At 32.9% G+C, this 26,275-nt stretch overlaps 1 protein-coding gene across 1 annotated transcript; it reads left to right on the plus strand.

Moving 5' to 3' along the window:
• Window positions 1-690: 690 nt before the first annotated feature.
• Window positions 691-14,341, plus strand: LOC134274883 (short-chain collagen C4-like; the record flags this gene model as incomplete). The annotated part of the gene is made up of 3 exons (XM_062757126.1): window positions 691-888; window positions 12,964-13,026; window positions 13,159-14,341. Coding segments are annotated over 3 exons (725 nt in total), but the record flags the coding sequence as incomplete, so codon positions are not given.
• Window positions 14,342-26,275: the final 11,934 nt, after the last annotated feature.

Below are 26,275 nucleotides of genomic sequence, written 5' to 3' on the forward strand. Positions count from 1 at the left end.
TTGCCCAGTTCAGGGAAAAGCTACTGTCTAGGTATTTCTAGGAACGGTACCAAAATACAGGAACATTAACTATATGGTTATATGGGTGCAATGCCCATTTTTTTGTTTTTCAGGCAAAATACATACAAAAACTACAATAGACAGTTTGCTCAAATTATGATGATGAGTTGTGTTATACCGGTATTTTAAATTATATCATTTTTAGGAAACCCAAAGGTCTACCGTCTGGTTTACAGAATGGCATCTCAAAATGTCTGAATTAGCAATTTTTTCTGTTAATTGAGTATTACAACAAATGCCAAATACAACATATTAATTTTATACAGAAAACTTATACTTGGTGATAATTGTGAGTTTCTTAAAAATCTATGTTCAAAATTTCAAGAGCTTCTTATGCATATTTTTGCTTTTAAAAAATTCTAATAAAAATTCCCAGTTTATCCTAACGTCAAAAACACTGTTTAAACACTGTTAAAAAAATGTTTACGTCTTTACCAATCATTCGAAAAATCATTTAAAAATCAATTATAAAATGAATTAAGGTTTTTGACTTTTTATAGCTGAATTTTGTTAAATTTCACTAATTTTGTGAAAATATTACCTTAAAAGACTAAAGCGCTTTAATTTGCTATTGCGCAATTGAAACCTCTTTAATGTTTTAATCATTTTAATTTTACTGCTTATCAACAGGTTACGCCGCTGGGTCTCATTATGCACATAAAGGTGCAGCATCAAACTTTATCTGTCTTCCTGAAGAGCCTCAGTGGGGAGATCGAACAGCAGCTGGTTATCTTGCTTATGCTTTTGGAACTGAATACGAGAGCAATATGTTTGGAGAAAATGCACATCAACAAGACGTTCCTTGCAGTGTTTGCCAGGCTAAGACAGGTACGGACTCGATAATGATCCCCGCAAGAACGTCTTGCTATGAGGGATGGACACTGCAATACAAAGGATACTTAGGAGCGGGATATCATAATCATGTAGCTGCTACAGAATATATTTGTGTAGATGAAAAAATACAATCAGTCCCAGGCGGTTTTGAAGATAAAAATGGAATGCTCATTTACCCCGTAGTTGCAAGATGTGGTGCATTAAGGTGCAGTCCTTACATAGAGAATAAACCACTCACGTGTGTTGTTTGTACCAAATGAGTATAAGTAACAACATACAAATGTATCATGGTGTTGATTTCGTTAATGATGCATTGAGTGGCATTTGTTGAATGCGCTGTTTTTTTAAGAGTATCTTATTGTTTGTTTATGTGATAAAAATATATTCAAAATCACAATCATTGCCTCACATTCAAAAAAATAAAATGAAAGTGAATCATTCATCCAAAAACAAATATTCAATATCTGTGAAACTGATTGCAAAAATAAACAATGGCAATTTAGATTGAGATTGTTTTGTACGAAGGTTGTCGGGTAAAATCATGGACAAGTTGTCTAGTGTAAAAAAAAATAATCATGACTGCTTTAATTTCTTCTGTAAATTCAACCACTTTTAATAAATATATAATGAATATACATAGAAAATTATAAATATTAAATATAAACATAAATAAATAAATTGTGAGATTTTATGTTTTGTATTGTATCTCCTTATGGCTCACGGACGATAGCGTCAAAGTGTCTAAAACTGGGTCATATCTCAGTTAGAAAAGTCCCACTTAAATTTACAAATGCCATTGATTCACTTATATGGATAGACAGTTGAGGAACCAATCTTGCACACACATGCGATCTTCTGAAGATATATAAGTAAGTTACGGACAGTATTCTCACGATCATTCAACTAATAGACAATCTTATATCGATGGTTGACAATGTCAGAGTCTTTTGTCATTACATGTACAAAAAACCGCATGTCCTTAAAGCCGGTATACGCGATGAGATTTGAAGTAGAATGTAAGTATTATAATACTTTTGTATTATATCGGTAATACTTTCCTGTACTGACGCTAAGAGATTTCTTATAAGATTGTAAATTCCTATGTATTCCAACGTGTTTTTCCCCGCCATATTTCTCTCTCTGTCAAAGTAATAAAAATAGAGGATGAGGCTCTGATCGCAGTGTCTATCATCGTACTATGCACTGCTTGATATATTCCACAAGTCATTTTCCCCTTCCCATTAAGCTACGAGTTTTCCGATATTTTTACATGTAAAGTCTATCATTATTATTTAGCATGTGCTTTTAAAGTAATGATAAAAATAGGATGACCCCTAGTGTCATTACATTTCATTGGTTGAAAGTGATTGGTAAGCTAAGACTGTATTAGAAGAAAGAGCATTGCTCTATTCTTTATACAGTTTTATAAGATTTGAAAAATTTTATGGTACACTGTATTAAGAGTGTATACACAGTAACATTTTATGTTATAATACAAATCTTATAATACAAATCTCACCGTGTATACGGGCTTTTATGTTTTGTACTACCCAGGGACTCGATCAGATGACTGCACTTTTGTTTATCACTTTCCTATTTCGAATGTTCGGGAGACAGCCAAAATTAATTAAGTGTCTTTAACTTTTTAAAAAGACGACAAAATTGATTGTGGAATCGAATTAGGATAATTTTATCCCAATCTTACATATCTTAAACTTTTATTTCGAATATTAGTACCTGTTTATTCTCTTATATAATCTTTTTTCTTACCGTACGCCATAGGTCCTTACCCTATTCTCATTCAAGCATAATAAAATCTTTATTTTTGACTACATATTATCAAAACAATTATGATGCACTTAAAAATGATAGTTAAACATTTACTGGAAATTTCATCTAAGTGCTTATTTTTTGAGAAAAAACGCTTTGCCCACAAATCCACTGGACAGCTCTCGTATAGTGAATATAACAAGCTAATTCAGAGAATTTGTGTCCCCGGCTTACGGAAAAAGTAAACAATGCACAGGGGAGGGGGGTCGGATCCCCCTGACTGAATTTGTAGAATTATTAAATGTATACATGTATAGTGAAGCAAACAAAATATGGCAATATGGATATAAAGATTTGATTGCTTATTCTTTATTATGTGTCTAGAAGATTCTTTTTATATGGAATATTTAACACTCTGTAACGATGATCTTATGAGTTTGTACAAGCCACACCTCATAAATTTTTCATTTCACAAGCTGAATACTATTATTTAGTTAAAAAAAGTATTTCATGAAAAAAATTAATGAGTCGTCGGGGAATCGAACCCAGGACCTCTCACATGTGACGCGAGAGACATACCACTAGACCACGGTGTCGCTCTATCGGGAAGCAAATTATATGCAATTATGAAGTCACATACATGTATACATTCATGTTCGGTATTTTCAAATTTTTTTCACAATATACGGTGTTTGTTTTATTAAGCCTTTATTAAACAGTTCTAATAGATGTAATAAGAACATAACGTCCGCCGAGAACCTGTTTTATACGCAATAACTCTCCTCATGCCCCTATGCTAAAATAGCCACATGTAATACTAAAAATACTTAACAAACGGGGTGGGGCACTTTGAGAGGGGTGAGAGAGGTCCTGGGGAGTTTTGATATAAAATTATTTCATAAGCTCAAAATCTTCTTGAATATCGCTCGGAAATGAAAGTGTTACACACAGACAGAATATATAAATTTACGACCTTGAACTTTTACCTTTTGACCTCAAAATCAATAGGGGTCTTTATTAGGCTATAGGGAGTTGTTATGTAAAATTTCATTGCAATAGCTCAAATGGTTCTAGAGATATCGTTTGGAAACTAAAGTGTTATAATATACAGAATTTGCTTATTTATGACCTTGACCTTTGATCTTTTGACCTCAAAATCAATAAGGGTCTTCTTTAGTCCATAGGGAGTTGCTATGCTAAATTGTGCAAAAGCTCAAATTGTTATCGAGATATCGTATGGAAACGAAAGCGTTACAGACAGACAGAAAGACGGACGGACGGATGGACAGACGCACGGACGGACAAACCCAAATTAATATCCCCCACTTTTCAAGCGGGGGACAATAAATTACATAAAATAGAATGAAAAATATCTATCGCTTAGTTAAACATCAGCTATACATTTTCCACAATACCTTGTTTCTGATTTATCTAATTAACCTTACAATATATGTAACAATGTAATCAAGTAAGCATCAATTGTCGCCCAGTAACCATCGAATTCTTCCGATTACAAGATAGGAAGTCTTCAACATCAAACCCGTTCGATCTGCGTGATAATGGCATGCGTCTGAATGCAAGACACTGTATTGGAGAAGATAAACAGTACGTTTCTGATCGGATGAAAAGAGAAATTTTTTTTTCATATCCACTTGTAACTTTTGGCTGCTCAAAATATTTATTAGAATCAGACACATATATTGCCGTATCATCATGAAGAATAAATTCGAATTAATGAAAATTAACAGACTGTGTAATGTGCGTTTATATGCGATACATGAAATTTAGAGTTTTAAAAGGAAGAGTCCTGTAGTTTGTAAATAGTAAATAATACACAACCCTGTGCATGGATATACGAAAAGAACATGTTTTTTTATATGTTATCAATGGAAGTAATACTATTGTTTTTTTTTTATTTTTTAAATGTTATTAATGGAAGTAATACTATTGTTAACCTCATAATTAATAAAGGGAAAGAACATTCTGATATATAATCTTTTAAATGCATAGATAACCTTTAAATGTGAATTACTTCTCCCATCCCAATCGAATTCACCAAATCATAAAAATATATAAACAAGCAGCCCGGTCCGTTTTTCACGGTACAGGATACCCCTTCCAAAGATAAAATTTGGGAAATTACAGAAATGAGCACAACTGTGTGTATTTATCAAATAAATTTGAATTAACAAAATACATTATTCATTAATAAGAAATAATTTGGATTTCCTAAAAATTCATCAGTTGAAAATATGAGTTTTCCGTTTTATAAAGAAATAAGACAATTTATAGTGTGCAAAATCGTTTAGGTACTATATTTAGATACTTCATTCAATTCGAAAGTGTCATTTCTAATATTTTCTCTGGGACTAAGGTATAAAATGAGACGTACATGTACTACTGCATTGAGGCTAATTCGTTTTCATTTCTGTTTGACAAAAGTACTTGTTTTTCCCCACAATACCAATAAGAAGTTATTTTTTCTGACCGCATGAAAGCTGGGTGCGTGTTCAGGCCTAAAGCCGACACAGCCTCCTCTACAGACATATTAATAATCAAAAGTCACAAATAATCAAGTTAAATCACAGAAAATATTCAAAAATCAATTCAAAAAGTCAATTCAAGAAAATAATAAATACAAAATCAACACGTGCTGTCAGGTACATGTACCTACATTTCGCAGCACCAAAAATGGCGGCTAAAACCGATGCCTGAAAAATCCTAATTTGACAGCAATAAGGGAATTTCCAGGCCCCACGAATATTGCGCCAGTGAAGTAAACGCCGTATGAGTGTTCTTTATAAGTATGCATTTAAATACAGTGTCAGCATATATTCAGAACAAACACAGCAGGTTCTGCCCTGGGTCGACTCTCCACTCCGCTGCTGTCCCAGACACGTCCTGTCTGCTTGGCATCCACGTGTAGAAGAGTGACATTGCGAGTTTCCAGCCGTCTGACGTAATACAGTCATTAAGTCGTACCACGGGACAGTTGCACAGATACTACACAAATCTATATACAGATATAAAAATAAAAGCAGAAGTTAAGTTAACACATTTTGTCTGTTCTGTAACTTTTATAATGACAAATGGAATACATCTTTCATCGGTCGTTATTTAGCTGACATAATCTATACCAATTAATATCTTATTCATAGGCCATTGACTGCAAGACTGCATTTGACTACGCGTTAATCTGTCTACTCACGACGGCTATGAGAGGTCAACAGGGGATGCTTACTCCTCCTAGGCACCTGATCCTACCGGGATCCACACCTTCCTGTGGTTATATTGTGTAGGATAATTAAAGCTTGAAATTACAATAACTTTTATCTGTGCAAAACTGTTTTTGGCTGATAAATATAACTATCTTCGGGGAAAAGTTTTCCAAAAAAATTTGTTAGCTACAGTACACAGACAGTAGGATGTCCGTTTGTGTGTGTGTGTGTTTATTATTTATGTATCTTAGTATTAGTATTTTACATGAATAGATTCATCATAAACTAAAGATAATATTGTATAACATTGTTTTCATTTGTTTTCTAACAGTTTTGTCTTACATATAGTGTAGTTAAGAAAGCAAGATACGACCTTTATATCTTTTTTCTTCTTTTTTTTTTTTTTTTTGCAAATTATGTCTTCATTTATGATAATGTACAGTTTGTTTTATACTAATTTTCTTCTATCATAATAAGAACAAAAAATGAGCTCTAAAAGTCCTCAGACTACAGCAGTTATCGATAATTCCTTGAAAATTATTTAAGCTATCATTTCACGAAATCATCGACAAAAATAATCAATGGATTTATTCTATCAGGCTTAATAATTCATACTGCCAATCCAATTCAAATCAATGGATGAGATAACTCGGGTGTACCTTAATTTTTTTTCCATTGTATATATGCCAGGTGACACACAACAAAGAAGGGTAGCTATCAGCCAGGGCAGGACTATTATGGCTTAACAGGTATTACTACTTTAATTTATATCGAGATACACTATTATATTAATTCCGGTTCTGTATTTCTTCTGTTCTCTTAATGCTAAAATCAGTCTTTTGTAAACTTTTCAGGATATTGTGTTTTTTTTTCGGAATTTTCCCCAAAATTTATTTTCTTTGTAGCAGTATATTTTTACTTCATTTCTTTAATGACTGAAAAATCGAAAGTCAATCTATATTGACTATAATGTACAAGAGGCAATATATTCAAGAAAAATTCAGACAAAAATTATTTTTGAAAATGATATTTAGAGCACACTTTGAATTCTTTAATAATAGAAAATACGTTTTAATTTCATATAATGTCGTAAATAAATATGATTTCAAAATTACCGTAGAACAGCTAGTAAATAAACAGAGAAACACAGATGTCTAACTCCTTCGTTTTGTAAACAGCATGTCTAATGACAAATATTGTTTTCTCTGTCTACTTACATTTTAGACGATGATTTTTTTAAAAATGTTTTTCAAACGATCAATATTTATAGAAAATTTGAGTTGACACAGTGTGGTTGCACTCTAATGCTCCCAAAGGAGCGAACAGAAATAAGTCAGTAAGTAAATTCTCTTTCCGCAGTCCCTATAGACTCCATACTCAGAAGCCCTAAATGAAATTCAAAGGTGTCGAAGAATGAAAATAAAACTTTATTATTCATAATATTTATCATTATTCTTTTCAACAAATGCTAATAATGTCTCCAATGGTTTATTATCTTTCTTAACATATACACATGGATAAAAGCAGACTGAAACATATTTGTAATGATGATATATAATTCTGAGGTTATGGATAAAAGCTGAACAAAATATTGATGAGATTTTCATGCTTTCGATTTTTTCTTTGTGTTTTGTCGTGTCACACGAGAAGTATACTGTATCGAAGGTTAGTCATCAAAACGTTCATTTTTCACAATGTGAATAACGATCTGGTTATTTGATATTGAAAGCTTTATAAAAGAGTTTTGCTACTGAATGCATGTAACATTCAGTTAGGTCTCTGCAGCAACTTTAATTCAGATTTTAAGAATGCATATTCTAGTTTTTGCAAAATAGATTAGTCGATTATTTGTATGACATTTTTAACTACAATACCCTAAACTACATCTTTTTATCCAGATTTATGTTATTTTTGCGTAATAATACATAGAAGGAACTCAGCAATATTTCTAGACTTAACGCACAGCACATCATCCAAATTATAGATTTCTTTTCCGTCTTCTTATCTCCTTTTTGTCCCTAGCTTTCGCGAAAGCGGGGAAATATTAAATCTTTTTCGTTTGGTCTGTCAGTCTGTCTGTCACAAAAAATATAAAATCTTAAGCTTGGTCATAACTTTACAATTAGAACAGGTATAGGGTTCTCAAATTACATTTGAAAATTGTCTGTGATAGACATTTATAAAGGTACTAATGAAGTTTTCTTTCTTTTCACAACTGCTATTTTTCCATGATTCCTTTTATTGAAAAGAGAAAGGGTGTTCATTTTTACATGTGATTAGCTATGACAAAATGTTTCTGAGAATGGTATGATTTTTGTCTCCTTGATCTGTACTTTCAGATTTTAACCTTATTTAAAAAAAATCGTTCGTGATTTATTTGGAATGACATATGATAGGGCTTTAATATTTGAATATTCTGCTGTAAATAAGGGCATCTAGTTTGTTTAAATTAGCTTGTAATGTATTGCATATACATGTATGCATATTAGTTTCCTCCCAGTTTTTTTCCTAATGACCAATGAATATTTTCTATACAAATATATATATTTTTAGAAGTAAATGCAACAAATAATTATCTTACTTGTGTTACTAAGCACGAAGAAGAACGACCGAGTATGAAAATTAAATTAGGTTAAAACAAAGAAGGAGGGTAGACTTCAATTTTTATTTTAATTAAGAATTTTACTTATGTATAATTAAACGGTGTCTGCAAGTATGTAGTAAGTAAGTAATATTAGTGCTAAATTTTAAAACCAATGGATTCTACTGACAGCAAAGAAACACTTGGGAAATGCTAAAAACTGACTTGTGTATAAACAGTTCGATACCTCGGACCTGCTCTAAACAAGTTTCAGCAACGCGTTATCGTTCATAACAGCGAACCCTAGAGGCAGTTGAAAGGCCTAATGTATACATGATATCCATTTCTCAAATTTTCATTCATAATCTAAATGGTACAGATACAGTTTAATTATATTCTTTATATAAAAGAAGACTAACGTTTTTAACGTAAAAAGTGTTCATAAAGGGCACATTACATTTGCAAAATAAACTTTTCAGTATTAAGGTGATTACTTTCCAAATAAGGAGTGTATTCGTTAATACCTTTCTACGTCGACACGATATATCCCGGTGAGCTGTTAATATAAGATACCACAAAATCTGACAAATATTATTCATATCTACATCTTTCACGAAAAAATAGAATTTCTCTTTTCAACTTCCCTTACTTATGTGGATATATATATTTACCTTTTTCACCTCCATACGGCGTTTATATTTCTCTGTTGATTCAATACGGACGAGCATGTTCTGTGTATAAACATTTTCTAAAACAAGGTAAGTAATTAAAAGCCAAGTTGATGAAGCAAGAATATCAGCAGTCTCGGTTGTAGTCGTCATTTCGTAACAATGACCTTGTCAGCAAATGCAATTTATCACTATATAAAATGCTGTTTTCTACAGATTTCCCCCATTATTTCCCGATCATGACAAGGAACGCACGGCGGGTGTGACCGGTCGGCAGGGGATGTTTTCTCCTACGTGGCACCTGATCCCACCTCTGATGTTTATTATGTCCAACTTTGCTCTGCTCTAATTTTCTGATGTTTAATGGATTCTAATCTCGAATACTGTTCGTTATTACCACAAATTGTATCGAAAGGATGATAAAGATATGACTCACTTCGGATGCTTATCTTTATTAGTTTCATTTCATTTTCATTTGCTTAGCTTTTAAAGTATTTTGATTTTTAATGCTTGACAGTTGAAATATTCTATGATTTCTTTTTATTTAAATTTGTTTCTCAGTTACCGTCACGGTCAATTATTGGTTTGTAATCAAATGAAATTTATTTCCCTTCAAAATAATAAACTTCACTGAATTTACAAGTTCGTGTGTATAATTCTAGCACAAAAATCTTTAATAAAGAACCGTAAAAAAAACCCTTAAAAAGCAGCTCCAATGCCAAAACGCTTACATAAGAAACTTTGACGATGATGTGCTTTACCATTCCCCCTTGTTATTTTTTTCTACCTTAAAAATGTAGAATTTGTTGCCATTTTTCCCCATAGTTTACTTCTCCACGTTTCCAAGTGCTTATAAAAGCGCCATACGACATATCATAATACAGAGAGTTACTCCAGCTGAGACAGCGATTTGCATTTTGCACTTACGTACATTTTTGTTCTCAGAAACATGTAAAAGTTAATGCGAAGCAAACCAGTTCAATTCAAATGAAGTACAACAAGCAAATTCAAAGAATTGTGATCCTTCCTCTTTGTTAGTCTTTGTGGATGAGATGTCATTATTATTGAACACCATTTCATATGTCATTCAAAGATAATCAAAAAAGTGGGCTGTTTTTAAAAGTTAGGTAAAAAATGTCATGGTCTTGGGATTAGAAATCAAAGAATGCTCTGGTATATATATACATGTATTGTCAAAGTAATGCACATATCAAATATAAAACCCTATCTTTTTTTTAAACATTATAAGGAAAATTAGTGTAGTTTAAACATGCAAATTCAGGGTCATGGAGTCAAATCCATAGGGTATTTAGAAAGGACTTGCCACATTATATATACGTGAAATGAAAAAAACCCTATCTCTTCCCTTTCAAAATTAATAACCATGGTTAAGGTTTTAAAAAGAATGTCAACTTATAGGTTAAAGCCATGAGATAAAAAATCATGTTTTTTTAAATGTTTTGTCACAGGTAATGCTTATATTTAAAATGAAAGCCCTATCTCTTTTCGTTTAAAAGTTATGGCCAATTTAAAGCTATGCATAATTTTTTAAACGAATGTCAAACTTCAGGGTAAAGATCACAGTATAAAAAATGTGGTGTATGTAGATAGATCTTGTCGCAGGAAATATACATGCATAATATGAAAGTCCTATCTCTTCCCACCAATAAGATATGACTGACAGACTTGCTGACTGGCATCTAGACGGACGAATATTTCATGTCTCCTCCCTTTCACAAAAGTTGGGATCTAAAAGAGAGCACGGGGTATAGATTTAAAAGAAAGTAATTTGTAATATGAAAGAGCTTTTTTTCTTGGCCTACAAATTTAAATCCTATACTTGTTGGTACTGCTTTTTATGTCATCTTTTGTTAAACCAATTATCGTGTGGAGAACACATTGAAATTTACCAAAGGCGTGTGTGTACTGGAGACAACTCCCAATATACTGATCATCAGCGGATTGACTCTCCATTGTCAAGCTCCACAGCACATTCCCCGGTCATAGACCGTGTTGGGTTAGCACCGTCTACTATCTCTCTTTTTGTTCGCTATCTCAATAGCCTTCTTTCAGAAGATATTAAATTTTCATTTCTTTACTTCTATAATGGAAACATACAAATCCGGAATAATAATATACATTGTATTTATGATGATTTGTGTTTATTATCTTGTTGCCACGAGTATTTCAAATTCAACTTTATAATGCGAAATATGAAAAGAGAAGTTTTTTAACGTCTATTTAGTATTTAATAGAGCTAAATATACAGTAGTTGGCCATAAGTATGTTCCCAAAATGGCCGACGTTTTCCGTAAACCTAAGTACATATCAAAAAGTAAAACCTAAATTTAATTATATGCAACAGCATAAAACTAACCTTTATGACTAGTACTTTGTGATGTGTCCCTTGGCTTTCAAAACTGCCCTAATTCGTTTGGGTAGACTTTGATATAAACTTCTTATATAGTGAAGCGGTAAAGAGGACCAGATTTCATGAACGATGCGTTCCAGGTCTGCTTTGTTTTTAATGTCATGTATGCGTCTCTTAATCCGAATTTTCAATACTCTCCAAACATTTTCTATTACATTAATATCTGGGCTCTGTGCAGGCCATGGTAATACTGGAATATTGTTTTGCGTTTTCCAATCGTTACAAACCCTAGAAACATGGCAAGGGGCATTATCCTCCTGGAAAATCCAGGCACCATTTCCGAAGTTTTTAGCAACGACAGGCCAGAGATTATTGTTCAGAGTTTCAATATAAACATTAGAGTTCATATTTCCTTCAACAGATGTAAGGGTACCCACACCATTGTATGCTATACACCCCCAGAACATCGCGGATATCACTCCCTGCCTCTCCCTGTCCAAATGTATTCCCGTACATTCCCCCATCAAACGTTCATCAGATTTCCTCCAAACATACATTTTCTTATCCTCAACTATTATAATTTTTGTCTCGTCACTAAAAATCACTCTACTCCAATTATTCTGCACATTCCAATGTAACTTTTGTCTACAAAATCCCATACGTCGAGAGCGATTCACTTTTCTGATCGTAATCGTTTTGGAAACAACATGTCGTTTGTATTCACTTTCAAATCATCTTCTTCTCACAGTCCTAGACGATATTTTAACAACTGCAGAATTGTTAAATTTACTTGTGAGATCCTCTAATGTTTGCCGACGATTGCCCCGAACCATGCGAACGAGTCGTCGTTTCGCCCTGTCATCAAGTTTTATTTGCCTGCCGCTTCGCGGTAAGTTTTCTGTGTTCCCCCGCTCACGAAAACGCTTTAAAAAATTACTAACTGTTCTCCTATTCAAGCCTGTTATTTCTGATATTTTGTAACTGGAATGATCGCTGTTTTATAAATTAATGATGATGTTTTTAACATCTTGTGTCAATTCCTTCCCTCGCTTACCCATATCTCTAAGCAGACGATATGTAAACAATAAACCGGAAATCAACTAAGGACGCTTATTTTAAAACCTCTACCACTACAAAAACTTTATTTCCGGATGTTTAGTTTCGAGAAAAAACGAATGTAATATTGCTAAAAAAGTTTTTAATCTCACAATTCTCAATGCGATTGAAGAACGTCGGCCATTTTGGGAACATACTTATGGCCAACTACTGTATGTATAAAACAGTAGGGATATATTTATATATGAAAGTAAATCACCTCAACTGACCGATTTTTGCTAAGATTTCTAAACCATAGCACGTTTCAAGTTACGTTCTCGAATCTGAAACTGTATTGAGATTAAAAACCTCTGAAATTTACATTTTGTACATACAAATATTGTTTGTTTTTTTTTCAATTTTTAGGATCTGTATTCACCAGATGGGGAAGAAACGATTGTACGAAGACTTCAACTCTTGTTTATAAAGGTTTTGAAAAAATAATTCTACACTATATCAATAATTTTTCTATTTAACTTTTTTTTGTGACAAAAATGTGAAAATAAATCTTTATTCTTTTTTGAATAAAAACAAAATTCCTTTCTTTAAATATGATTACAGGATATGCTGGAGGATCACATTACTCTCACAAAGGTGCAACATTGAACTTCCTCTGCCTCCCAGAAAATCCCCAATGGGGTGATCGGAAAGCAACCAAAGATCTGGCATTTGTTTATGGTACTGAATATGAAAGCACTCTTTTCGGGGGGAATGCTCATCAACAAGACGTCCCCTGCAGTGTATGTCAAGTTGAAAAAGGATCCTTTTCTATCATGATCCCTGCCAGAACAGCGTGTTATACAGGATGGACAATGCAGTATAAAGGATACCTCGGAGCTGGGTACCATAACCACAATGCTGCAACCGAGTATATCTGCGTTGACGAAAACATACAATTATTACCAGGGGGAATCGAAAATAAAGATGGAAAGCTCATTTATCCTGTAGTTTCAAAATGTGGGTCCTTACGGTGCCACCCTTATATCGATAATAAACCTCTTACGTGCATTGTGTGTTCCAAATAATTCTCTAAAGTATATCTCTGTGTATATTTCTGTATAAAAAATGTGTCGAATAAACATTCCATTTCATCCCAAACTGCCCCTACTTACATGTACGTTCAAATTGTTCTTTGCTATTTGTCTATTTTTAAATACAATAGGTAGCCACCAAATTATTCCCTGGATATATTCCCCTTCCCTCGTTTTTCATCTCAAATCTATCTGCTTTGTAGTGTTCTGACGTATCTTATTTGTTGACTTGATTACTGAGTATAGCATGTAAAGCAGATCTACATATAAAAAATCATCGAAATGTGCAAATTTTAAATAAAAAGGCACTTTTTATATAAAGTATATTATGTTGAAATAACATCAGAAGAGAAAAGTGGATTCCGGTAGGGGGCTTTTAACAGGTTGACCTACGTTTTATTCTATCTGTGTATGGCAAATTGTCAGATGTTTATATATTAAAACAGCATTGTTGTGTATTATATTATATTTTTGTATTATTATGTATTATTTACTTTTTATTTTCAAAATTATTATAATTGTTTACTATAAAGGAGTGGAACTGTGGACTGAAAAACACTTGACCTAGGGTCCCCCCCCCCCAGTTTAGACTCATTGAGAGTCATTGTATTATATGTTACATGTACTATTTGTTATCTTGTAAACTGATGGGCTGTATTTCCCAAAGTTATTTTCTGAATAAACTTTTACACTTTTGCTTATGCAATGAGTACTCTTACAACGCTTGTTTAGATATGTGGTTTTTTTTTTTTTTTTTTTACCTGAAAACTAATGTAATACGTAAACGAGAGAAGACTGGCCCCTTTCAAATCACATAGTTCACAGATTTAAAATATTTCAAATAATCTCAGAATAAAAATTATCTAGTTGATATGAATAAGCTGATTGAAGTCATTTAAATGTCTTCTTTTTAATTTGTTTATAATCGTTTTAAAAAGGGAACGTCACATCTTTCAACTGAGGTAAAATTAATATCTTTACATTGCAGAACATTTTATTTCTAAATTGACATAGTTCTTATTTTAAAAGGAACTCGTTTATTTGTTAACCTTATCATTAATAACCAATTCTCTTATCTTGATTAAAAAAACATTCTTCGTTTCTGATTTACAAATCTTTGTGGTTTTCGGAAACAAGCACTTCCAACAAGCTGTTGTATTTCCTCTGGGTACTAATCACACCCTGTAAAATGTATAAACAGACCTAAATTTGTGTTCATTTGAAGCAGATCTTTTAAACGAAGATTTAGATAAATCGACGAATTATTTTCAATAAACAATCCTTCTTTACATTCACATGTCAAACATTGCATATATCCCAGTGAACTTTAAATAATAATAAAAGAAATGTCAAAGAATCTGACAAATTTATCTTATATTTCGATATTTTACTTGAGAAGGCATTAAAATTAACTTAAAAACAAAGGTTTATGTAACCTAATGACATTAATTTTTCATTCGTCAACTTCCTTAACTAATTCAGCAATACAGTATTATCACAAGATCTGAAATGAGGAAAAAGATAATGAAAAATTGAAGATGTTAATGAATTAAGGAGTGAAGCTAATTTCAACTTATGTTATACGATATAACATAACTTGGGGCAGTTTACGCTTTATAAACCGCGAAGCGGTTTATAAATCAAAGTACTGAAAGTACTGAAAAGCGGTTAGCATGCTTGCATCGAATATGTACAGTGTACAATAACAAAAAAATGCATTGAATAATGATATTAAAGTAAGCATGCATATCTTTTTCCAATGTCATCAGCGAAGGAGCAGACACACTGAATTTTGTAGTACTTAACTAAATGGTAAAACCAATAACATCCCAGACTGATGTCACAAATGTTTGTTTCAAAATATCAACCTGAGATTTTCAGTTTGAAAGACAGGAAGTTCAATTTCAAAAATTTCTCCCTAATTGTCTACATTGGTGGTGTCCAAAAGTGCACAGAACGAAAAAAAAATTATGTTGATCTTGCAAATTTAATTGGCTTTCATGCTCTATTGATTCTGAAATTAGGTAACTGTAAAGGTACTATAGCAAACAACTCAAAAAGAAAATAAAATGATAATTCAAATTCTTTAGATTAATTGGTTTGGAGTACTGTACATAGGTCTTTAGCTGGCTAGTCTGAGAAAAACGGATGGACGAGCAGAGAATTAATTAATTTCAGAGAGCTTCAGTTTCGTAGGCTCACTGCGGGTCAGCAGGTGTGACCTGTCATTGAGGATGCTTACTTCTCCTAGGCACCGGAACTTTCAAGGATCTGTTTTTCTTTTGAGACCGATCACTGTTCATTTTGTATTTTGATACAGATACTGAGTACATCTGTTTATTAATATTATGAACTATTTCTCTCACAGGAAGAAAGACAAGTAAACAAGATAATAAAGTTTTAAGAAATGTACATTATTGACTTTTCATACAATTAAATGTTCGAATAAGTACTGTAAATGGTATATGACAATTATTTAAAAAAGAGTCTTGCACGATATGTATAAACGAACATATACTGAGTATTTGGCAAATATTTTTCATGAAATATTGTATAAAAAAAACGTGTGAAAAGGAAAGTTGTTGTTTAATCCATCAATACTAGTATTTCAAAAATTCAAAGGTTCACTAAAAGTCAGTGTATAACAAACAATTTAATTGTCCATTGCAAGAATTACCTAGGTATCATTGTCACTTTCTTCAATATTGCGCATAAGCAATACGTTGTTTTTTTTGTTTGTTTGTTTTTTTTATACTAAAAACAAGTATGCGAATTTCTATCAATATGCCTGTAAGCATCTGTATTTTAATTTTTATTTCTTCTCAAAGGCTCAAAATGATAATTAACAAATTGGACAAATTCAAATTTAAAAAGTATTTTTACAACTTATACCATGCACAGGAATTTAGCAAACTTTCAAAAATAATCATTCATTAGATATAATTTTCAATTTGTGCTGATTGTCAATATTTTTCATGCCTCTTTTTTCTGTGCATATTTTATATCGGGTGATTTTTAGAAAAGGATCGAATGCCGATTAAATTTTTTTCTCCATTTTTTTTAAAATTAATTTTAATATTTTCAATTATTTAATTATTTTTCTGTACAACTTACAGATGTATTCAGTATTTTTATATAAAGACTTTCTTTGTGTACTAGTATTACTTAAGTTAATTAAAGGGATGCCATAATATTTTGGAAAATGAAACTCGATCGAGAGATTCTCCGATGTTTTGCATTCGGTAATAACATTCAACCCCTTTAGCCAGTAAATAACCCGTCCTCCCTGTGCCCAGTAGCATAATTCGGTCAAATATTTATTGTTCATGAGGGGTGCCTTATAATTAATCACAGGCACCTGAATTTTTATCAGTAAGTCTCTAAATTAGCCAAATATCGAAACATTCTACCCCCTCTATATATAAATACACGAGTTGTGCACCACCTGTTCGATTCAGGCTTCAATTTAACACATAAATCGGATATGCCTACTGGTTTTCGTGCAACATTGGGTTCAAATATGATATTTCTCGCTATACATTTCTTCCTAAAGTTTAAATCTAACGCGTTGATAATGTTATCAGCTAAACTTCATGCTGATTTCGAATTTCGTCACAGGGCCCGATCGCCATCAGCTGATGTCACGGAAATTTAATCTCGACACCAAATGCTCCTATACATAAACTTTTTTTAATTCAACAGTTATAAATTTATTTCATTGACAAACAAAATCAGAAAAAAAAATTAAAAACCGAAAGATTATGTTGTTTTGATACTCTTGATTTTATTTAACATATGTTATATGTGTGAGAAACAAATCATAGGTACTAGGTAGAGGCTTTGTTGAAGTTTCCGTTGTCGATAGGTAGCGCCTTATGGAAGTTTCCGGTGTCGATAAAAATCGGACACATGCCATAAAGCGGTTAGCGAAGCTAACCGCTTAAAAAGCGTAAACTGCCCCAAGTTATGTTATATCGTATAACATAAGTTGAAATTAGCTTCATTCCTTATAATTTAATTTCAGTGTAGACATTCAGACAATTCCGAAAAAGGCCTTTAAATAAAGCATATTTTCAAAGTAACGTCAAGCGGAGTAATACGTTTTGACGTAACTCATTATGTTATAAAAAATATCATATGTTCCTCTGAATGATTCAGCCAATGAAATTGCTTGATACAAGTGAAATTAAAATATATAAGAATAGCTTATGTTTATTTTGAAATATAATCATGTCGTTAGTTTTATAGTTGAAAATATGAAATTGCCAGAAAATACGAACATAAAATTAAGTCGAATGCTGATTGACCGACACGGGGAGAGAGACAAGTCGACTGGAAATTCTCATACTGGATCTAACATCATCTAAATAGGAAATCACAAGATCCGGCAAAAGAAATTTTTTTGGATTATCAGAAATCAAGGGCATACATGAAACAGCGAAATCAATGTAAGCAAAGCAAGAAAATTTTGTATATTTTATAAATTAAATCCAATTCAATGAGTAATATTAGATCTGCGTCTCGAGAATTCATTCGTTGAACTCATGAAGTATAAAAAAAACTATATATATGACAATTCTTATACATGTGAACAAACACGACTTGAAAGCTTAGAATACGTTTTGAGTAGGATTAAAAAGATCTGTCACTATGAGGAAGCAATCACAAAAGTGTACTTTACGTTAGAAATTTGATATGAATATGGAAAACTTTCAGTTTTTAGAGCCTGACATAAAAATCGTATCGAAGGGGAAACAGTCTTAATTATTTTTTAAGTGTTTAAAACAAAATCGTCCATGGAGTTTCTGGTATGCTAGGAAAGATATTTTTACGCCTTAAGCTTATGTCTTTTTAAAGTCTGTATAGCTCAGTATTAGGCCCTTATAAAACCCGTGATATACATGTATTAAAACAATATGTAGTCCATAGAATAAACACTTGTGTATGGGGGATCTATACACATGAAAATTAAGTATCATTGATGAAAATCGGACGGTTAAGAAAAAAATATATTTACCAATTATAGTATATTCTTGTTATTGTTATAATTGAACTAATTGATAAGAACTAGCCGGAGTGATATATGTTTATTCACTGAATGTCTAAAACCTATATAAACAGTATAATTATCACACTCAATTAAGAGGCCCTCTGAGGGGTACAGGTAGACATTACCTGTGTTTCATGTGTTATCTTGATTTATCAGTCTAAATCAGATAAATTTATTTATTTTTCTGATAAAGAATATTACCAAATCACAATTTATTTGATTTACTTGATTAAATAACTATAATTCAAGACTCCAAACAAGTGTTTTTTTCATATAAATATTTTTCTTTCAGCACATTTCAGCACTACTTGAAATTATTAAATTGCTAGAAAATTTAATATTGACGCAATATATTTAAAGTGATAACAAGTTTATTATTTACAAATATTTAATTTTTAAAATACATAAAAACACTTTAAGCACTCTTCATTAAAATCACATTTTAAGAACTATCTAATATGTTTTAGCTCACCTGAGCCGAAGACTCAAGTGAGCTTTTCTGACCACATTTTGTCCGTCGTCCGTCCGCCCGGACGGACTGTCCGTCTGTCTGTCCGTCCGTCTGTAAACTTTTCACATTTTCGACTTCTTCTCAAGAACCATTGGGACAATTTTGAACAAACTTGGTACAAAGCATCCTTGGATAAAGGGAAATTTAAATTGTAAAAATGAAGGGCCATGTCCCCTCACAAGGGGAGATAATCAAGAAAAGACAAAAATAAGGTTGGGTCATTAAAAAATCTTCTTCTCAAGAACCACTGGGCCAGTAAAGCTGAAACTTTTGTGGAAGCATTCTGGGGTAGTGTAGATTCTAAATTGTGCAAATCATGACCCCGGGGTAGGGCAGGGCCACAATGGGGAATCAATGTTTTACATAGAAATATGAGGGTTGATCCAAAAGTTCGTAGAATTTCTTCATATTTTATTTATTTTTAAGTATTACAAATGATAATACAGACACTTCATGAATATTTTAAATTAAAAAACATTTAAAATGTCTTAGATAGTAACTCTATGTCAGTTTCCATAGAAACGGTTGTTTGGAAATGCGGGGGAGACATTAACGTGTTTATTATCATTTAAATTCTTAATACGTAAAAATGAGAATTTAACCGCCCTATGTGGTGTATAAAACGAAAATTATGGCATTATTACGACTGCTTAGTCTTTTATAAACTTTTGTGTGAGAGTTTCACTGATTTTACTGGATATTTAGTTTATAAACTGATGATTTATTATTCATCTTTAACATGTTGAAGTTGTTAGAAAGGGTCAAATTTCGGTCAAGTCGTCCGTTTTGTGAAAATTTCGGAATCACTCTATCTTCAACTCGTATATTATTGATATAGGCTTCTGTAAATGTATTTAGTTACTAGTTTTCCAGTGGCATAAGACATTTAAGAAAAATAGAACTCCCATGGACGTTGATTAAAGGTGTGGTTGCTTTTTGGAGGCTCTGTTTCAAGTGCGTATCCCCTTAGACAAATTAAAAGGGTTAATGGAAGTTGTCGACTGCCGTACTGTTCTTGACATTGTTACTGAGATCGGAACATCATATGGAAAGATGGGTAGTATCTTGAAATATGAGTGAAAAATGAAGGTAAGTTAGTGCGAGAGGATACTCAGGCTTTTCTTGAGAGAGAAAAAAGGAGAAAAAAGGCAGCATTTTGTATAATTACGTATTCAAATAGGACATTAGGGCGAGATGCTTCTATAACATGACGTGAGATATCTAAATTGACGTTAGTCGAAGTCTCCTCCGGGTTTCACAACTTTCAATTTTCAGAAAACTCGTGTGACCTTATTGGTAATTGGAAAATGGTGAAATTTTTCAATATTGTTGCATTATGACTCTATTTTATGAATATACTTGTTGTTTGCTTTCATCAAATCACGATTAAATTTTGGAAAGAAATTCCACGAACTTTTGGATCAACCCTCGTATATAGAAAAAATCTTTGAAAATCTTCTTCTCAAGAACCACTGGGCCAGAAAAGCTGATGTGGAAGCATACTGGGATAGTGTAGATTTCAAATTGTTTAAATTATGATCATTTGGGTAGGATGGGGTCACAATATGTATTACAAGGGGAAATCTGGCAAAGAAAAGAATGGTTAAAGCTTCTCAGGTGAGCGATGTGATTGATTGATTGATTGATTGTATACTGTTTAACGTCCCTCTCCAGAATATTTCACTGATATGGAGACGTCACTATTGCCGGTGAAGGGCTGCAAATTTGGGCCTATGCTCGGCAATCAGGGCCATTGAGCAGGGAGGGGTCTTTATCGTGCCACACCTGCTATGACACGGGGCCTCGGTTTATATGGTCTCATCCGAAGGACCGCCCCATTTAGTCGCCTTTTACGACAAGCAAGGGGGTACTGAGGACCTATTCTAACCCGGATCCCCACGGGACGTGAGCGATGTGACCCATGGGCCTCTTGTTTAACATTAAAATGGAAACAGAGTTTAACTGCAATTCTATACCTTAATTAGCACTAAATTTTTTTAACATTTTTGGGGTTTAATCTCTCATTTCATAATCACAGATTTTTCTTCATGATCACTATCCCGGGTGCAACAGCTCTGATGAAGAGTCTGTGTAGGTCATGAGATCGATTGTCCGGTTTTGGAGGCCTTCTCGCAGCAGTTTGTGATATATACGTTCAACTGTGCATTTGCCATTGTTCTTGGTGTAGATGAAGACTGATGCTGTGGTGAATTTCCGTCTTGTATATATACCGTTTGGTAGCTTGTGTTTTTTTTTTTATTCACAGCTTTGAACATGGCTTGGACGAATTCAGGGCATCCTTGAAAGTAATTTCTTTCCATCTAACTTTAAAAGTGAACTGATCTTACCAGCCTCATTACCAATTATTCAAAGTTTATGATGTTAGTTGAAATTATAATCAAAATTCACAGTAATGTGATTTGTTTTCAAATCATTGAATAAATCATTTTCACAAATACATAAAATTAATTATCTTAAGATTAAGTTTTATCATCAAAACTTAAAATGATTTTCAAAAAGATACAGTGTAATTACATTACACGTATTCGGAGTAAATGCTTAAACTTTAGCTAAAAACGATCATGAAATTTTTTCAAGCACCATAACAAAATAACTGAATTCAACTGATGAATTAAAAAATTATATAGTCTAGATTATTTCTAAAAGAAAACCAAAGATTTTTTTGTCTTTTTAAATAATGATGCTAAATGCACTTAAATATATTAATATATTTTAATGTTAAAATATTAACATTTTGATTAAAAAATAAATAGAATTAAAGATTAATTATCACAATAAAATAGACTATTTTCTAAATAAAATAAATACTTTGAAAATTTTTTGAGTAAAAAATATTTAAAAATTTGAATAACATTTAATTTATTTTATAGGACTTATTGCTAAGATTTCCCCTATAAAAGTCTTTTATTATTTTTTATATTTTATTCATACAGTTTAAAACACAGATAACACGGGTAAACTCTACCTGTGCCCCTTAGAGGGGCCCTTAATTGAGTATGATAATTATACCGTTTATATAGGTTTTAGACGTTCAGGGAACGATTACATTGCATCATGCTTTATTTGTTTTCTTTACCGAGATAAAAATGCCAAGGTAAATATGTAGGGAATACCTTATTCTTCAAACGTTTTCATCTTACTTCTATATATATATATATTTTTTTTTTTTTTGTTAAAAGCTCTTTCAGAGGAAAAATCTTTTAGATCTTTTAAAATATGTTTTGGAGTGTGTAAAAATGATGATGTCTGATTGGACAGACAAAAAACGTGTACAAGATTTATTTTTATACCAACTTTCAGTTATTGTTCTTTACTTCCATATTTAAAAATTTCCAAGACCTGTTTATATATGATTCATATGCCCCAGTCACACTGTCACGATTTTAGATCACGGTAAGCTAGGATATAGGGATCCGTGAAAATTCTTAGACATCCGCAGTCAGTCCGTTGTTATTACCGTGGTGAGCCCTGTTTACTCGTATTACTCCTGAATGAACCGTAAATTGCTACGACTGTTTTGAACTGTTCAAAACAGTCGTGGAAAACCGCGATGCAACTTCAGTTCTTGTATATCGTAGTTGCCCCGTACTGTAAGACTACCATCACCGTGTGACCACCGTACAGACTTTCGTGATGTTTCAGAGTCTTCCGTGACACGTAGGTCTACGCTTACTCAAGGATCTCGACGACTTCAGTAGGGAAAATATACGAATAAACAAGATAATCCGTAACGAAGCGTAAACCCCGCCCCGCACATTTTATCTCGGTTGTTGTAGGGAAATGAAAAGGAAACAATACAGAGAATCAGGAATAATGGCGGCGAACCGTTTTTTCTTACGTTGTAATTACGGCAGCAGTTAGGGTTTTGACGTCTAATCACGTGTTTTAACAGCAATTTTACGGTTGGATGCGATAGCTCTCGATTTTTCAGTTATCTATTACCAATTTTTTGTCACAATTTTTGCTTGTCATTGTTATCTGTTGTTCATGGCTGTACACATGACCATAAACGCAGATTTCGGCTTCTAAATCAGCACCTAAAGTTGATCAGACAGAAAACACAGAACTACAAAGTTGTGGCACATATTTTTTTTATATCAGGGAACACGGAAGAGGGAAAAAAAAAGAAAACAGTTTGGAATGATGAGTTAAATTGATAAAAACTTACTTCATGCATCAGGGACAATTACAACTCATTTACGTATAATCTAAGACTTTTCCTGACAGTTTCCCCCAGGTACCCGTGAGATTTGTAAAGTCATCATCCAAAAATAAACCGAAAGAGAACGTGTCTACCCATCAACCTCAATGAATGGAAAACTTTTGCCGATGGACCTTCGAGTTCGTCGCGATGGCTGTCAAATCATTTGCATTGTATTGATGCGCTTCAATTTACGACAAACATGAAGCAGTAACTATGAAAAAATTATGAAGAATTCCTAGCAACACATTCAATCATAGCTAATGAAAATAGGGTTTTAGTTGGTACTTTCAGATGACCCTTTTGCATGAAGATCTTGCTCATGGAACGATTTTCCAAAGTTTATTTTTTTAAGAGGAAGAAAAAATTTACAAAACCACTATTTTGGTATCATGCCTGGTTGACAGATAACTGTGTCCTGACTACAATAGAACTGCTTAATAGTTCTATTGTGCTGACCTGTATCTGCGTAGACATTCAGAAGAACCTTGACTATCCGAAAGCACAGTGCTTGTCCTTAATCATGTCGAAGATCAAACCCTTATTATTGACAAACAAAATGATGAAAAAAGAATATCATCAGTCTTGTCATAATTTTGTAAGTTCTCTGGTCAAAACAATGACCTTGTCAGAAAATTCAATCTAAAGCTGACTGACATTTTTATACTAACTGTGAAATCATTATTTACACATCCAATTGTCGACAGATTTTCTGTTATTTCCCGATCAAATCAAGGAGCACACGGCGGGTGTGACCGGTCGATGAGGGATGCTCACTCCTCCTTGGCACCTGATCCCACCTCTGATATTTTAGAGGTCCGTTTTATTTTTTGCTTTGCTCCTGGTTTGTATGTTTGAATGGACTTGAGGTTGTTAATTATATCCTTATCTTTCATCCGTTACATCATTTCTAGTTTCTTTAGAGATTACCAATTTTTGGTTAAGGCAAATGATACTTAGAAGTGGTAACCGCCTTCCGCTGGCCAGTAAATACTAAAATTATACCAGGTCCCTAGCTACTACACTCATTTAAAGGAAGAGTGTCTTAGCAACTTAATCTGAATAAATCATCATTGTAAATGATTTTATTGTAAAAGTGAATAAACTAAAATATTACTATAGAATAGATTTAGAAATATTGAATAAATTTCCATAGCTTTTAACAAATCTGCACATATATCTCATATGTAACATTTATCTTAGAATAAGTCAACTTTGATAAAAAAAATAAGAACGAGCCACTATATTTAAAAAAATAGAAACGGAATAGTAACATCTGATTGTTCAATAATTCCTCTTTTTATTATATACCCATCAATTTCCTTCTTTTTGTTACTGCTAATTTTACAGAGTTTGATCCGATTTTCCGGATCACCACACTGTGGTTTTCTGAATCCATATCACCACTCTCTGAAACTGATGACATAGTGCGCAAAAACATGACGTTATTTTTCTTGCGCGTTAAAAAGTCCCTTGTCATTATGCTTTGTTTTATGGATAAATATTATTCAATTGATCTCTAAAGTTTTATTCTGCTATATTTAGCTAGTTATAAGGGGGTATATAATAAATTTATCATGATAACAATAACTTGATCCGAAGAGCCGTATCACGTCTCGTTGACAGGCGCGGATCATCAGATCAAACTCGACGCTTCGCGTCTCGTCAGATCTGATGATCCGCGCTTGTCAACTCGACGTGATACGACCCTTCGGATCAAGTTACTGTTATAATAATATATATATATCGGTATTTTTGAAAAATGTTATTGCTGGCGTCCATGTACAGAGAACCTTAATTACGATTACATTTTTCCTAATGTCTTTACTTGCTTGGACGTAAAACGTCGTAAAAAATCTTTATCATTCGTGACATTCTCGTACATGTGCCGTGGGGCGTAGTAGCGTTAACTTGATTGGCCGTAACGATAGCTTAGCAGGCACTAGTGAGACCGTCGCATTATAAGGTATCACTACGGGATACCGTGGTTGTCCGTAACAGTTTCCGTGGCGTGAACGGCATGTTCCTTAAGGAAACCGTGTCCAAACCCTGTTGAATCGTTCAATGATCTTGAAACAACCCTTTTGTTTGTTTTTTGCACCAAAAAATCGTATTAGCATTACGATTTCACACGGTTTATAAAAATCGGGGTGAACCGCTGCAATTCGTGCCTATTACTGTGACAGTGTGACCTAGGCTATAGGCCATTGATTGTTAGACTGCATTTGACTACGGATCAATCTGTCTACCTGATCTCTGCATAGTGTTCACGACTGGTACGACATGTTGAGAAGGGATGCTTACTCTTCCTACGCACCTGATCCTATCTGAAATTTCCGGGGTCCACGCTTTTCTTTGGTTATATTGTGTGATATAATTAAAGCTTGATAGATTATAAACTACAATAACTTTAACCTGTGCAAAATGTTTTTGGCTGATAAATATAACTATTTCGGGGGGAAAAGTTTCCAAATTTTTTTGAAATTTACAGCACACAAACAGTTAAGAGTCCGTTTGTGTATGTGTTTATTATTTATGTACCTTAATATTTAACATGAATAGATCCATCATAAACTAAATACAATATTGTATAACATTGTTTTCATTTGTTTTCTAAAAGTTATGTCTTACACGTAATGTTGTTAAAAAAGTAAGATACGAACCTTTATATCAAGTTTTTTTTCTTTTTCTTTTCTTTGCAAATTAAGTCTTCAAATATTTATGCTAACGTACAATTTGCTTTATACTAAATTGCTTCAATCATTCACACAAAAAATGCGCTCTTACAGTCCTCAGACTATAGCAGTTATCGATAATTCCTTGAAAATTATTTTAGCGATAATTTCACGGAATCATTGACAAAA

This window comes from Saccostrea cucullata, unplaced genomic scaffold (genome assembly GCF_032062105.1).
Source record: "Saccostrea cucullata isolate Sc308-1 unplaced genomic scaffold, CSIRO_AGI_Scuc_v1 ctg7500, whole genome shotgun sequence".
NCBI lineage: Eukaryota > Metazoa > Mollusca > Bivalvia > Ostreida > Ostreidae > Saccostrea > Saccostrea cuccullata.